The sequence below is a fragment of the Panthera leo genome, chromosome A1 (genome assembly GCF_018350215.1).
Source record: "Panthera leo isolate Ple1 chromosome A1, P.leo_Ple1_pat1.1, whole genome shotgun sequence".
NCBI classification, from domain to species: Eukaryota; Metazoa; Chordata; class Mammalia; order Carnivora; family Felidae; genus Panthera; species Panthera leo.
The window spans coordinates 77,597,286-77,614,103 of NC_056679.1; the positions used below are offsets into that span (position 1 = coordinate 77,597,286).

Consider the following 16,818-nt stretch of genomic DNA (forward strand, 5'->3'; position numbering starts at 1 on the left):
ACTTATAAATATCAGTGGATTTTGTAAACCTTCCTCATATTTTGAAGTATCTGGATTTGAGAAAATTATTGGTCAAAGGCTAAATAAATCAACAAACAAAATGTTTGGGTACTCTTACAGTATGCTTATTTTTGCTAAAAAACAATAGATAGATAGATAGACAGATAGATGATTGATAAATAGATAGATGGATAGATAGCCTTTTGGACTCCTGGGAGGTAAAACCGTCTATTATACATGATTGGCCCATTTTATCCATTAAGTCCTAAGAACAAAAAATATACATATCTAAATACCTAAAGATTTAATTAATTATTTTAATAATCTTAAAAAAAAAAGCAAAAAATTGAAAGGGGAATTCAAGTCCACGGTTGAGCAGGTAACAAGTATGAGAGTTGAAAAAAACAAATAATCCATATTCATCATTGAAATCCAACTATGCCCACAAGGATTTTGCTTACTGAGACTCGAACGCCCTCTTCTTTACTGGAATCTGCAGACACACTGAATAAAACTGAAGTTTAAAAATTCCAAACTGAAATGATACAAAAGGATTCATTTCTCCTAAGTGACTCAAAATTTCAATATACTTTTGAGACACTTCATGAGACACACAGAACATATCTGAAACTTGTCATAATCTGCCAGCCCTCCATAGAGCAGATCCATGGGGAGACTCACAGCTCCAATGACTGCAAGGTCATTTGCATTTGCGTGTCCTCCTTTTTCCCCAGGACTTCCCTTGGACTTGGGCTGAGGCCACGGCCTCAGAAAGCACAGGTGCCCCAGACAGAGCTTCTTGCCTAATGGCTCCTAGCAGCCAGCCCAGTTGTCACTACGGGGAAGGAGATATCCTGTTTTTAAGGGTTTAAGATTCAGAGGACCTTTCTAAAAACAGTTGTTTCTCTTCAGACAAGTGATCCCAGCTTATCTAGGGTCACTGTGATTCCCAAGGTTAAATATATCACAGGGCTTTATGGAAACTAAGCTCAAGATCTCTATCAGGCAGTTGATCTGAACTAGAAGGACAGCTTTGATTAGAAGCTAATTACTGGATTAGAAGGACAAACCTGTCAATGTTTCCTACCAGCTCAGTGTCTACACAGTAGGAAGAGGGGTGTTATTCAGCCTTGCAGTACAGAGCCATTATCTCCTTTCAGGGTGGCTTGAACTGAGAGGAAAACTCGCCAGCTACATTTTATTATCCACCTGCCCTGCTCCTCCTCTCAGTGACGCTTCAAACTGCATAGCAGCACCCCTAGCTCATAGGACCCGGTGGAACAGCAATCTGAACCTTGACTCATCTTTTAGGCCCTGTTTGTTCCCCACACAAAGCTGCTGCAGCAACAAGAAATCTAGATGAAGTGTCTTGTGTTTCTTTTTATGTGCAAAAGAACTTTATTTTCCATCTAGTCTAGCTGCTTTCCACCCACATTCTCCGCCCTAAAAGCGAAAACAAAAACAAAACAAAACAACTAGACATGAGCAACAATTTGTGACAGTGTGATATAGTAACTAAGTTAAGTCTCTGATATTAAGCACCACATACTACTGGGTTTGAATTCTGGCTACGCCACACTCACCTGTGAGAACTTGAGCGCATTCCTTAACTGCTCTAAACCTCAGTCACTGTCACCCCATTTGCTGATAAAGCTAGTTTTGCCCATGATATTGGACTGTTGTAGGGAATAAACAAGATATGAATGTTAGAGTTATCAGCATTGGGCTTGTTTGTGGTAAAAACATAATAAATGGGTACAATTCGATAGCAGTGTGCAATTTTACACAGTAATTTTGTTCCTGGTGATAATATCCCCAAAGAACTGGATAGGGGGGATGAGTTAATGCCTGAAAAGAAGTGCCACAAAACAAATAGAGAAAGGTCATTATTCACCTTTTCCTTCCCAGTCTGACCATGTTTTTGAGTCCTGCTTGAGAGTTAGTAACAGTGATTGATGTGTTTGTGATCAGAAGATAACAGAAGATAAATGTTTTTGCAACTCCGCAATAACCAAAAAAAAAAAAAAAAAAAAATTTCCTTATAGATTAGTCTAACTCCATTCCTATATATCCTCAGGATAAGCATATGTAGTTGATTTGTTCTTTTTAAAAGTTATTCAGACTGATAACAATATGAATAGGAACCAAAAAATAAATAATTTAAAGTTGATATTGTCAAGACTTTTATTTTGCAAAGTATTATTATTATGAGCAAGGTGCTAGGTTAAGAAAATAGTTATATTTTCTGTGTAAGATCATTTTTCTCTGACAGGGATTGACACTAAGTACAATCTCACTGCGCAAAGTTATCTCCTCTGGGTCCTTCATTTTATGCCAAAGGCTGTTGTTTGGAATATTTAAAATCGTCTGGTCAACCAGCAACACGAGGGCAAGATGCCCCCCGTAGGGTCACAGCAGATCGCAGATCGCTCCTATCCCATTTGCACATCTTCTGTAGCAATGTGCTCTCATTTCCTTAGGCAACTGTTTCCATTGTACCCTTTAATAGAACACTCTTTCTTATAGAGAGTAAAGATATTCCTGCACAAAACACCCATCTACAGAGCCTAGAGCCATGCAAAGTACTGGATAACAAGTCTCCCCTTCCATATGATGATTTTTATCTAGTTAAAGAACCTTGCTGGGTCTCTCTGTGTCTTCTCTTTCTCAGGGCAATCATGTTCCCACTCATGATGCACAGCCCGTCTTTTATTCTCCCCATTCAGTTTCTATATCTTGGCACTTGCCACGTTCGCCTTTTGTGCTAGCTCTAGTTCAGTATCGAGGCAATCTTTTACCCAACTCCCTCTCCCAATCAATAAAAATACTAAGTATGGCTAAATGGGTAAATGTGGGTCAGAGCAAAAAATTACAGGGACGCAAAAAACAAACACAAACCCAAGTATCTAGAAAGCAGGGCAAAGAGCCCCATCTTTTAAAATGGATTTTGAAGGCGACACTTTACGATGCCTCACAAACTACTTAATACAGAAGTTTCCCCCAGAATTTTGTTTTAACCAATAGGGTCCCAGGAGATGTTAGATCATCACAGTGGTTTCCCACTTGTCCTCTCAAGACAATTCGTACACAAAAGGGCTCAAATCCCCCTGGACTAATCTAAGAGAATCCACTCAGTCTAAAACCCAACACATGTTCATTTTTCACCTAAAATAGAGCAAAACTCGAGCTTTAAGAATGGAATATTTTCACTCCAGATGAACTTTTGTTTTCTGTTTTATTGTAGGATTGTTCAATAATTTATTCACCTTTCTGGAGAAGCAGAAGGAATGTAGATGTAATAAAGCTGAGAATGTTATCATGCAAGATGAAAAGTCTGCTTATAAAACTCTGGTAAATGAGTGTTGTTTACCAGAAAATGTCTGTGAGATCTCAAGAGAAGACTATGTTAATTTTACTGATTTTCTCATAGCTTTTTCCCCCATGGCTTTCAATAACTTGTCACCATTTGTTGGGCTTCATCAAGTCCTAGGTTGGGTATATTTATACGCATGGGAGTCTTTTGATTTCTTCCCTGTTATCATCTTAGAGATACTAAAATCCCTATTTTAAGTAACTTGGGTGATAACATGTAACTAATAAATGGTGAATCTAAAGAGCTGAACCCAGACTATCCTCATTTGTTCTTTTAACCATTATACTGTATTCTCTCTTCAGTTTAAAATTAATTTCTATTTCTAACTCAATAATTTTTTAAAGAAATCCTATAAAGAAATGGCCTCATTCAATTCAGCGGATTCCCTAAATACACAATTAAACCCCAGGGCAACACATTCCTAAAGAAAATGTGTACAGTAACACATAGTAATTGTTGATATTTACAATCAGTAGTTATTTTATATTATTTGAAAATGAATTTCCTACTACATTTAAGCATATTCAAGATGACAAATGTGTTTGTTTTCTGACATTCTGAAATTAAAGTTTTGTTCTTGTTCAAAACATAAACAAAACAAGGGATCTGAGAGGTACAGCAGAATGCACACAGATACAACCTCTCCCCCTCCCCAAGGCTAAGAATAGATGGGAGCCTATCACCTCTTCTTTGGGATCTGGTGCCATCGCTCATTTTTTTGTGAGTCTGGTACTCTATGTCTCGTATACCTATCTGGGTCCTAGATCAAAAGTTATGGATATTCTAAAGTTTATTGCATCATAAAATATTTATTTCTTTAAATTCCACATCTTTCCACCTACCCCGTTCTCCTCCTCTTTTCTCTCTTAAGGAAGAGTAGTTCAGACGAGCCTTTATCTCAGCTCCAATTTATTCCTTAGTCCATCACAATTTGACATCTCTCCCTACCAATCTATCAAAACTACTCTCATAATCAATAAGGAAAATAATTGCCAAATCCAGTGACCTAGTCCTGGGCTCATCCTATGTGTCCTATCTGCAAGGTAAGACACTCCTGACTGATTCTGCACCTTTCTTAAAATCCTTCCCTATACCTTTCAGATTAGCACATTCTCATGATTCTTTCTCCGTCCCCTCTTCCTCTTCTTCTCCCTCTCCCTCCTCTCTCTTGCACATTCATCCTTCTCCCTCACATCTTCACCCTTATTCCTCATTCTTCTCTGCCTCCTTGTCTGGTCCCTTTTCAGCTCAAACCCTCAGACGTTGTTCTTCCTCAGGATTCATCTTTGGCTTTCTGTCCATATAATTTTTCGCTAAGTCATCTAATCTCTGTCCATAGCTTCCCAAATCAAATGCACTTGTAGAGTGTGAACTTCACCACCAAACTTCCTATCACATGGTGTGCGATCTACTGGGTATCTCCTGCTATCATTATCTATAAAAATGAAGCATCTGTTTCTTTCAACAATCTCAATTCCAACTCATTCTTCCCTCTGTATCTCTTATCTCTTCAAATGGTATCAACACCAGGGTTCCTGGGTGGCTCAGTGAGTTAGGCATCTGACTCTTGATTACGGCTCAGGTCATGATCTCAAGGTTTGTGGGGTCAAGACCCACGTCAAGCTCTGCCCTGACAGCACAGAGCCTGCTTGGGATTCTCTCTCTCTCCCTCCTTCCCTCTGCCCCTCCCCTGCTCACATTAAATAAATAAATAAATAAATAAATAAATAAATAAATAAATAAACAAACATCAGTTAATTGATTAATTAACAGAAGGTATCAACATCCATAATCTCACTTTTTATAAATTTTGAAGCACATCTTTCCTCTACAGTCGGTAAGTTTGAAAAGAGAAAAGGCTCCTGAATCTTGCCTTTCTTCTCCACTTTCATAGTCACGGTAGTCATTCTGCCCAACATGGTAGCCACTAGACACTGAGGCTATTTAAATGTAGACTAATTTAAGTTTAAATAAAATTTAAAATCCAGAACTTCATTCACCCTAGCCACATTTTAACTGCTTAGTAGCCACACACAGCTAGGGGCTACCATATTGGACAGGGTGGAGTATAAAACATTTACTTTGCCATAGGAAGTTCTGATGAAAGGGCCGCCTGGGTGGCTCAGTCGGTTAAGCGTCTGACTACAGCTCAGGTCATGATTTCACGGTCTGTGAGTTCGAGCCCCGCATCTGGCTCTGTGCTGTCAGTTCAGAAGCTGCCTGTTTCAGATTCTGTGTCTCCTCCTCTTTCTGCCCCTCCCCAACTCACACTCTGTCTCTATCAAAAAATGAATAAATGTTAAAAAAATTTTTTTAAGATAGTTCTGATGAAGAATACTGATTTATAGCCATCATATTACCCCTAAGGAATACTGCAGATTCTGAACAGATCTCTCTGGCATTACTTCACCCTGTTCCTGCCTATTATCACATTGTTGCCAAAGCTAATTTTTGAGAAAAACAAAGCATCCCAAATGAATCCTTCTTGATCAAAATTCCTGCCTGATATTTTATCATACAGACAATAAAACTCAAAGACCTTAGCATGGGATATATGGTCCTTCACAACTGAGCATGAACATCTCCCTAGAGCTATTTCCTACAGCAAGATTTTTAACAGTTGTTAAATCGACGTGAAGGTATATGTGGACTTATTATGCTGATCTTTTCACTCCTTGGTTATGTTTGTAATGCTTATAATAAAAGAAAATACATTAAAGTGACAAAGTGAACTTGATCTTTATTTTTTTTAATGTTTATTTAGTTTTGAGACATAGAGAGACAGAGCATGAGCACAGGAGGGGGAGAGAGAGAGAGGGAGACACAGAGTCCGAAGCAGGTTCCAGGCTCCGAGCTGTCAGCACAGAGCCCAACACGGGGCTCGAACTCATGAGCTGTGAGATCATGACCTGAGCCGAAGTCAGACGCTTAACCGACTGAGCCACCCAGGCGCCCCAAACTTGATCTTTAAAACTGCCTGTTTTAAACTGGCTGTTTGACCTTGGAATAGTCAACTCTATGTCCTCACTTTACTCATCTGTAAAATCTGTGATAAAATTACCTCATATAGAGATGATGCAAAGATTAAATGGATTAGACAAGTTTCTGACTCCTGATGAGCTCTAAAGCTTATTAAACAGCTACTGTTGAAGTTTGCTCCAGCACTTAAACTTACGAGTGATTCAAGTCATTTTCTGCAATAGCTAATCCGTTGTCATGATCATCCATTTACACCTGAGTTCAATTTTTTTTTTCAAATAAACTAAGCCAGTGATAGTTCAGTGAGAAAGAGACTGATCACTTTTGATGGCGGTAAGGATACAAAGAAAGACCCCTTAACTTTGTGTTTCCCATGGGACGCAAGGCCGGGAAATTCGGCTTCCAGGGGCCATGAGAGGAAGGTAAGAAAATTGGAGGGTGGAGACACAGTTTTGACTAAAGCCCATTTTCCCTCTTGTACGGAGTGAAGCAGCTGACACACCTAATCCCCAGGCATTTCCATAGAACCGACTTGCATTTACCCATCATGTTTTATGTGTGGACATGCTACTGCCACTGTTAAAATCAGTAACAGTGTTGAGACAGACAGTAAACTTCCATGTTTGTAAAACTTTTTTTTTTTTTTTTTTTTTTTTTTTTTTACCGTCTCTGGTAGCTGAGACGACATTTTGTCTATAGATGATTGAATGTAGAAACAGACTACCGAGGGGTGGTGGGGATTAATCATTACCTTTTCACACTTTAAACAACCAAGGATTAAATATTTTCATGTAGTCCAACACAATACGTACTGCAAATTGGGAATTATTTATTACTAAAGAAAGACAAATGTTAACTATCTCTTGTTTCCAGTTGTAAAGAATCAGAGTAAATTTACATTTCATTAAAGAAATTCCATTATTTGGATTGTAATTACATTTAATTCCTATGAGATAAAACTGAAATTTAATGTTTCACAGCATCTTATAATCTAAAATGTTAAAAATGAAATGATTCATATTACAATCATTTCCAAACAGAACAATAAGATCCTCTTAAAACTAATTCCTAAATTAAGCTGTTGTAATCCGTGACTGCTTATGAATGTCAAGTAGTTACTACAGTAATATAGAAATAAGTTAAAAAAACAAAAACAAACAAAAAAACCATGGCTTATCATTACAATAGAAGTGAAAAAGCATTATAATTTCCTAAGATTGATAAAATTAATTAATTATTTAATGCTATGAAAAGCCAAAATGTTTTCTCTCACAACCAACCGTGTACTTTTTAAAAAGTCTGAACTTTAGCCATTTACATAGGCTAAAATTACAGACAAAAGTAATGAGACTGGGGCTCCTCTAATCAAATAGCTGATCAGTCTCAGGAAGATAATCATTGAGTTCTGCGCTCATGTGATCAGCCCATTATTGAGCACTAGTATGGTGACCCAGTTCTCCCTAAAAGAAAGAATTGCCATAGCCAATGGGCCCATCCTCAAACATTCAAATCTCTGGTCTTCTCTGCATCCAACTCCTTCTCTCCACGTTCTCTCTGGGCATATCTCTTTCCCTTTTCACCCAGCTGGATCGTTTTTCATCTACTCCCTCAAGCTACATATTTGCTCCCCTGCACTCTGGCTATGTCCTGTTACCTCTCCCACTTTTCCAAAATATCTGAGCTCCATTCTCATCACATGAGAGTCACCAGGAAAACTAGAAATGCCAAGCCCATGACACAAGCCAGACCAATGAAATCAGAATCTCTTTGGCACTAAGATCTTCTTCACAGATCCCCGGGACATTCCAGCGTGACCCCAAGGACCATGATCTAGCCTAAATGTTCACTGATATTGAAGAACCATCTCCGCAGCATATATCAATATAAATAAAACAAATGACAAAATGTTTGGTGCTGAGTTCATGTGAGGTTGATATAGAAGATAAAGATTTAAACAGGAAATTAGGAATTGAAATTAAAGCAACAGGTCAGATAATTCAAACCAAATGTTCTCTTGTTTGAAATAGCTATGTGTATATTTGTTCTTGCATAATCAACTTAGCAAGAAAAGATATCTTAATGTATTATGATATGTATGTGGGGAGCACTGGGCTGAAAGAATTCTTTGATCTCCTTTCCTTCACACTTAATTCACCTTGCATATGCAGACACCAACTTCATCTAATTACAGTGATTAACCAATGTATAACGGCAATTATTGAAACTTTGTGGATATGCCCTATATAGCTACTAATCTGACCCAGTTACAAGCTCATAGTAAAAATATTTGTTCTTTAGTCTATAAAACAAGCATCTAATATTAAGATAGTCTATAAAACAGGCATCTAATATTAAGATAAATTTTGGGGTGTTTCCCTATAAAACTAAAACACAGATCATAAATCAGTAGTTGCATACAGAGCAAAAATATAATAAATAAAAAATCTGGATCATAAAAGTGATTATGATCATGGTGTTCATCTTATAAATTACCTTATTAATGGTTAAAGTGATCATCTGCATGGTTAGACTATTTGATTTTTCAGATGAAAATAATTAAGTGGTAGAATATAAAAAGTCGTATTTGCAGATTCATTCCACACTTCTGAACAGTGTCATAATACCCACAATTGCACTTAATCAACAACAAAATAATATTTTAGTAGAAAGAATTGTAAGATATTTGATTTTCTTTAAAAATATTATTTCTTAAAAATTTATAGTGCATGACACCAAAATAAGTAAGAACTTAAGAAATGCCTTTTTTTTCAAACTGCAAATTATGTAACCCGAATTCTACGTTATCAAATTGGTTACTGTTTGTAAGTGGTTCCTGCAAATATTACAGAAAGCTTCAGTTATCAGAATTGTTACATATGCCTAACACTGGCAGAGCATCTCTTTGGTCAATGTCTGTTAAATAAAAATAGGCAATAGAATCTGCTTTAATATGAGACTATAAAACTAAAAACATGAGAATGCATATATTCTTGAGAGTATAAAGATTAGACTTGTGCCGACAGAACTAAAATACAGATGATGTAATGATTTATGTTAGAATCTAACCTCAAAACTGTTTTCGCTGACCATCTGTCTTAAGGTATAGTAAGTAAATAAAGCTAGCAGTAACAAAAACTCACCTGTTCACACAGAATTTTGTATTCCCTAAGTATATTTATATACATATATAATATATGTATGCAATTTTTACACATTTTATAACATTAATTTTTATAATATATACATTTTTATAATTTTTATAATATAGATTTTCAAGAGTGCTTACAAGCTAAAGAATGGCATATTTAAGGGAAAATCTTCATTTAAGTAAAAAAAATCAAGTATGTTAATCATATACATACGTAATTTTATATCTTAGAACATTATATTTTTAATACCACCTAGCTTAAAATTTTTTAAGTATCTGTTAGATTCTTATTAAACATATCAAAAAACACTATTTTGAAAAACACTGTGAATCACTGTCATGTAATTTTTGCTGCTTTATGTAATACAGCAGCTTGAATGTTATAATGTAAATAACACATGCAATAATTTTTATTCTTTATTTTTTCATAAATTACTTCCTAGATAAATGTGTATATTTTCTTTAAAAAAAATTAAACCAGCTATTTCTCAGAATAGTAAGAAATTTTCTTGGATACAAATGATTTCTATTATATGTTGAAATACAAAGGTTTGCTAAAGTAAATCCAAGCTGTATTTGATCTCCAATTACTTTGGACTCAAGACCTTATTATTGTGTTAGATTAATAGTAAGGTTTTTTTTTTTTTTCAACATAATGGATCAAAAAGCCTTTTTAAAAAGTTAAATAGAAATTAAATTTAATCTAGTTTAATTTTACACATACATGCTATTGGCAGTTTTCTTAATGGAGGGGGACTAGAATATAAAACTAGAAGGTAATTAATATATGTCCTAACTTTTAAAAGCTAGAAATAACTGCATTGATCATTTGATTATATGGCAGTACAATAAAGTTAGTATATTTACCCTAAAATATGAATTACAATAGTTTGTATACCTAATATGATTAAGTATTTTATGTCTATAACTCTGTAAATATATTTATAAACTATCAAAACTGGATTTTTTCATGAATACATTACCAATCCCAGAAATATAATGCATTTACTTTTAATGTAGCCTAGGACTTTGTGGCTACCTTAAAATATGGAAAATTTCACATAGAATGTATATTTTGAACAAGGCCCTTGATGATAGTCCTCATTTCATAATTATAAGTTTGAAATAAGTATGTTTAGAAATAACTCACACACATCTTTCAAATGTGTGCAAGTAGCATTTGAAGCCATATAACATAATTTGTATTTGGATATGTTTGTGGCCTTTGCAGAATCATAAACAAATCATACACTAAACTAAAAAACTAAGCAATTGATTTGTGAGTTATCAACCAAAAACACTGACACCTTAAATTTGAGACTGTAATTTTTGAAAACAGTTACTGTAGAATAAATATGTCAGATTGACAAATCAACTGAAATCACACAACCAAGAAATGCTCCAAGACACCTGGGTAACAAATTCTGTGTGGCGGAGATAAGAAATTCAATTGTCTGTATTTACTTTTCCATGTGAAGAAAAGGAACTGATATTTGTATAATATGCTTTTGTGTATGCAGTTAATGACGACTACTTTATACAGATACACAATACAGAAGTAGTTTACAACATCACAAGTTAGTTTAGCCTACACTATACTTTATAGCGATGAATGATAACATAGTTATAAAGTTGAGATTTATGTCAGGTCAAGGAGAAGATAAACATTTACATATATTTAAAATCTGGGTATTTGAACAAAAATCTATTTGACATGTTTATCTGAAAATATGTTGCCGTCTATTGACAATACAGACTATGTTTTAAATACTGTCCTATGCAAATTGGGATTACTAGAAATTTCTATAAAAGTTTGCATTCAGGGAAGCAAACAAAATTATATTATTACAAGCTACCACTTTTGAACATAACTACAGTGAAATCTTTGCAACCTCTTTATTAGCAGTGTAATTAGCAGACACATGAGTGTCCTTATCTTTACAATTCTGAGGCAACATATCTTGTCAAAATAAATAACTATGCAATAAATATGCTAGTCATTCATTAACTTCTGCCATTAAGAGTAAGTTTGATCCCCAGGCATGAGTTATAGTGGTATGTTTAAGAAAAACAGAAAGTTTAAGATCCATTTATCTAGTGAAGTAGCATTCCAGATTAATGTTGTAAACTCAGTATTACTATCTGAAAAGAAGCCCTATTTCTAGTCTTTTAAAGAATGTTGACAAAGCAAGTTTAGTTTGAGTTTAGCTTAATTGTCAAAAGCACAATTAATCAATCCAAAGTAAAATACAGCCCTTGAACTATGTTCATTTTAAACAGGTATCCCTTTGCCCAGTTCTCTAGTCAAAGTATTCACAAAAGCCTTTGATCCATACTGCCCTTGATTACACTTCCCCAATACAAAGCAAGTGAGGCAGAAGAGGGACAGTTCTGTTCCTGAGTGGACTTGGGGGAGTAGTCAAGAGAAAGGAAGAGACTGTGGTGTATTTTTTTCTTCTGAAAAGCAATAGTATTTTCTTGTGCTGTTTAAGAGATTACCCCTGGGATGAAACATAAAGGCTTATTGAGATTCTGTCATCATTTCTTCCCTACTAAAAGGTCACTGCAGTATATTCATCTTCAACAGAGCTCTGGGGCAAATCTCATTTCAGCACCACGGACAGAGACACTTCTCCTGGCACTGGCGCCCTTGATTAATTACATTGACCATTTCTTAAGAAACTTGCATTGGCTTCTCCTTTGTCAATCAGCAAGTATTATATCCATTATTATATTCAACAGGAAGAGGCTGAATATAATACACTCTATTAAGGAGCCCAGAGCATCTAGCATTTGCCATTTAGCACTTCTGTAGAGGATCCTGATAATTAAAGCTAATTACGTAAGGTGTGTTAAATTAGCTAACACTGTTCATCGATCACCAGATATTTAAATAAAACTTTCTACTCATAATGAGTCTCAGATCAGTTATTATACAAATGTCTAAGAGAAAACAGGAAACTTATGGTGAATAAATACACTTAGGTAGGCCTCCATACTTCCCAAACAACCAGAATTACCCCTGTGAAAAAAGTAAAATGCTTTTTCATTCTTCCTGCATAAACAACTACAAACACTTTCTTTTGTCCCGCTGGCCAACCAACTTAATGATGTCACTATATCAGAGAGATCATGTGTGCAGGTCCATAAGCCAAACCACACATGCCTGTCACTGACTCTGATTTTATCTGGGGTCATCAGTATCCAGTTCCATCTGTCTTCCTAACAAGCTGCATTCAAATTCCATTAAAAAAAATGGTAACAGAGTTTGAACCAACTGCATAGATGTAACAGATAGCAAAGCATCAGCTTTATCATCTCAGAACACCAGGGTCTTTCCTGAGCTTCCAAGGATTCCCAGAAGGCACCAGTCCACCGGCAATCCTCAAGGTGTTCCCAACTTAAGCAAGTCAGGCCCTCCTAACCACAAAAACAACAAGTGAAGTAACAAAACCAGAGTAAAAAAAAAAAAAAAAAAAAAAAAAAAAAAAAACTATTTTAAAACTCTAGAGGACGTCTCCGGCCAAACACACACAGACAGTAAAGCGCAAGAGGGGGTGAAAAAAAAAACCCACTGTTCCTACCTTACAGTCTTCTGGACAGGATTTCACCGAGTACTCCTCCGACTGTAAATATTTATGGAGCACACTCTCAAACTCTTCGTATTTCTCCTGAGCGTGGTGGTCGTAGTCTTGGTAAGCCTCGACGCACTGCCGGCAAGTGGCCATCTCGCCGCCCTCCTTGAGCACCACATCCAGACTACAGTTCAAAGTGTTGGGACTGGATAACCCCGAGAACAATTCCCAAAGTGTGTAGGAATTACAAAACGAAAGGTAAAAATCTGACAAGTTCCAGAGCGGAGTTGGATGCGTCCCCCTCACCTGCTGCTCCTCCCCCGCGGCCGCCACCCCCCGACTCCAGTTCCTGGCGCACACGGCGTCCGCGCTCTCCACCGTGAAGCACTGGCCCGAAGAGGCGCCCTGGGGGTAACAAGTCTCCAGGCGCCACAGCGGTTTGGCAGAGTTTCCTAGAAAAAGAGCCTTGCTCCGGTTGTTTTTGCCTCGGTCGCCCTTGCCGCCGCCGCCGTCTCCCGGGGAGGGGGGCAGGGTGGGGGACGAGGAGGCGGAGAGGAGTCTGTGCGCCTGGGCGGCGGGCGAGGACTCCCCCATGCTCGCCAGGAGCGCGGGCCAGGAGGGCTCCTGCTGCCGCTGCCGCTGCTGCTGCTGCTGCTGCTGCTGCCGCTGCCGCTGCTGCTGCTGCCGCTGCTGCTGCTGATGCTGCTGATGTTGCTGCTGCTGCTGCTGCTCCTTGTCCCGGGCCCGGGTCAGCTTGGCCTCGGCGCAGAACCACAAGTGATCAGAGAGCAGGACTGTGAAAAACAAGAGAGATGCCAGAGACAGTCGCCATTTCTGAGCCCTCTCTGAATCGATGAACGGTTTCTCGTTCTCCCGGGGTGCGGCCAACCAGATTTTTAAGCCGTCGTCATACTGCCGACACATCCAAGCACCCCTGGTCATATTTTGGGAACGCACAGCCCTGGCCGACTCCACCGTGAGGGCTCCTGTGCCGGTGTCACCACAATATGCATTGACTTAAAGGGTTTAATTTCCTTATCCCCTCCTCCCTGTTCTCTCTCTCTCTCTCTCTCTCTCTCTCTCTCTCTCTCTCTCCCTCTCTCTCTCTCTCTTTCTCCTTTCTCTTTTTGCCTACATAAATATTACCAATCTTTGGAGGAAGATCTGACTTGCTCCCGACCTAATCATAAGCCGACCCCATCGTCTGTAGAGTGGAAAACAATAATGGAGAGAGAGAGAGAGAGAGAGAAAGAGGGAGAGAGAGAGAGAGAGAGAGGCAGTCGGAGGAGGCAGGGGCTGGTGGCCGGTGGTGAGCTGAGTGCAGGAGGTGATGGTGGAGGTGGCGGGGTGGCTGGCGCTGATCCTCTCACCCAGGCATTGTCACAGCGCGGGTCCCCATGGCCCCGCTGAGGACAGCCCGCTCTCCCCTGCCAGGGGCATGCCGCGTCTCCGCTGCCCACTGACGGCGACCAGAGCGCCTCCCCAGCTCCGCTCCTCTCCTCCTCCTCCTCCTCCTCCTCCTCCTCCTCCTCCTCCTCCTCCTCTTCCTCCTCCTTCCTCTCCTTCTCCTTTCTCTCCTCCTCCGCCTGCTCCTACTTCTCGCTCGCTCTCCCCGAGTCCGGAGCCTGGGCAGCCGCCGCCGGCAGGGCTCTCCCTCCCCCCCACCCCCCACCCCGCGCTCGAACTGCCGCCGCCGCCGCCGCCGCCGCCGCCGCCGCCGCCGCCGCCGCCGCAGGTCTGCCCGCGGGCGCCGCCGCGGCCGGGCTCCGACTGCTGACGCCGCCTCCCCCGGACCTCGGGGCCGAATCGCCTGGGCTGGGCCTCCCGAGAGCCACAGTCATCTTCAGTCCCCGGCTAAGTTGCCGCCATCTTCGTCCTGGAGAAACACTTTTTTGGGGGGGAGCACTGGCTTTTGCGTCATCTCCTCCCGCGCGGAGATCTCTCCATCCTGGCGCATTGGCACCGGACTGGGCCCCGGGCGCAGCGGGAGGGCGAGGACGCTCGGGGGCCGGCGGGGTGGGGGCCGGCGGGGTGGGGGCCGGCTGCGCCCGCGGGCCCCGCCGGAGCTCCGAGGCCGCTTTAGGGTTTTCTCTTCTGCTCCCACTGACCGAGGTCAGAATGCCGAGCGCACGGCCGAGGATGCCGGCTAATGTCTACAGCATTTCCCGCTCCCGCTCTGCCTCCGGAGAAAGTCCGAGCGGCAGGCGGGCGGGCGGCACTTGGGAGGTTTCCGGCGGGGCGAGGGTCTGGGTACTGCCTTCTCCACTAAGGAATGATGGAGGTCAGATGAAAGGATGGGGGCAAGAGAGTAAATACGAATGGTCTGGACAAGACAGGAGAGGACATTTGCTCTCTGCAGGTGCCTAGGGAGCCCCAGACAACTGGAGATCAACAGCCTCCAGTGTACTGAATTGTCAGATGATTTTAGTGTTTGGAAGGGATGCCGTGTGTGTGCGTGCACCTGTTATCTACAGTCGTAGCTGCGTATGTTACAGCGACATATTCCAAAATAAAATTAGGAGGTTACAGGCAACCTCACAGGGTCTTAGGAAAAAACAGTTAAGAAGACCTGGGCTACCGGGGGTGGCCGCCTAGCGCTCTGCTCCCGGTTCGACGTCCTGACCACGGAGGATTCCTCCTCATATCTGGAGCATCCCAGACCCCCGGGACCACCCCCCCTCGGAAGGGGTGCGCCCCAGCCCCCACTGAGTCCGGCTTCGCTACCGCCAGGACTTCCGCAGCAGCGGGCTGCCCCAGAGGCGGCCGCTGCAGCCCGAGCCTCTGGTGCCCCTTAGCGTTGGCTCCGGGAGTTCCGAGAATGCAAAGCAACAGACGCGCTGGGAAAACCTGGGGTCCCCCTCGCTCCCGGCTCCTGCCCGTGCCGGACGAAACTGTGGGCAAACGTATCGTTTTACCCGAAGGCCCTGCCCACTCCGCCCCCCCCCCCCCCGCCTCCCCCGGGCGACGGGAACAGGAGGCCGCGTGGGGCCAGCTCCCCGGTGCGCACACCCAGAGCGCAGCGCCATCTCCAGCTCTCTCTAGCTGTCACCTAGGGCAGGGGTTTTTGCTCCACCCGGCCACTTACGGGTCAACCTTCCTTCCTCTGCTTCCTAATGACCTACATACTCTGTCCGGTGCACACTCACATGGGCAATACTATGTGCCATCGTTCTAAGTAAATATCTCGGGAGAACCAAAAGGATGGATCCCCATTCGTATTCATTTTCCTCTCAGGGGGGGCTGTGAGTGTTGGCACATGGAGAAGGGGGTCTTTTCTTTTTTAATGGCAAGTTGAAAACCGTAATGGGCAGGATTCAACCAGGCAGCCCTTTCCGCGCATAAGATACATACTAAATTTTACTAAACATGAATCCTAAGTTCATATAAAACGTACACGGTAACCATCAAAGCCTGGTGCAGTCTGAGGGCTGGTTGATTTTTCCGTGTCATGTAATGTGTTAAAAAGACCATTCGTGTAGGTATATCATTCTGGCACTTTGGATTTCAACATGTTAAATTTTTTTAACTACATAGGAGATATAGAAACTAACCGATATATATATCCTATGGCAAGTTTATCCTTACCTCAAAGCATCTTTTAAATAAGCAAAAATTGAGGTTCTGTTGAAGATTAAACATGGAATAAAACTTTTTTTTTCTGAGCTTTGTATGTGAACCCAGCTTCAGCTGAAGAGATAGTCTTTGAATTCTTCTCTCTTCTGATAGCTTAGATATTTTGGCAT

The 16,818-nt window shown here is 40.8% G+C and overlaps 1 protein-coding gene across 1 annotated transcript in view; it reads right to left on the reverse strand.

Annotated features, from left to right (window-relative positions):
* Positions 1-14,103, reverse strand: part of NALF1 (NALCN channel auxiliary factor 1) — a 625,366-nt gene extending 611,263 nt beyond the window's left edge. Inside the window, exon 1 of the mRNA XM_042930147.1 lies at positions 13,085-14,103. Coding sequence (XP_042786081.1) covers positions 13,085-14,017 — 933 coding nt within the window. The 5' untranslated portion in view covers positions 14,018-14,103. The remainder of the gene's footprint in view (positions 1-13,084) is intronic.
* Between the last annotated feature and the right edge of the window lie 2,715 nt (positions 14,104-16,818).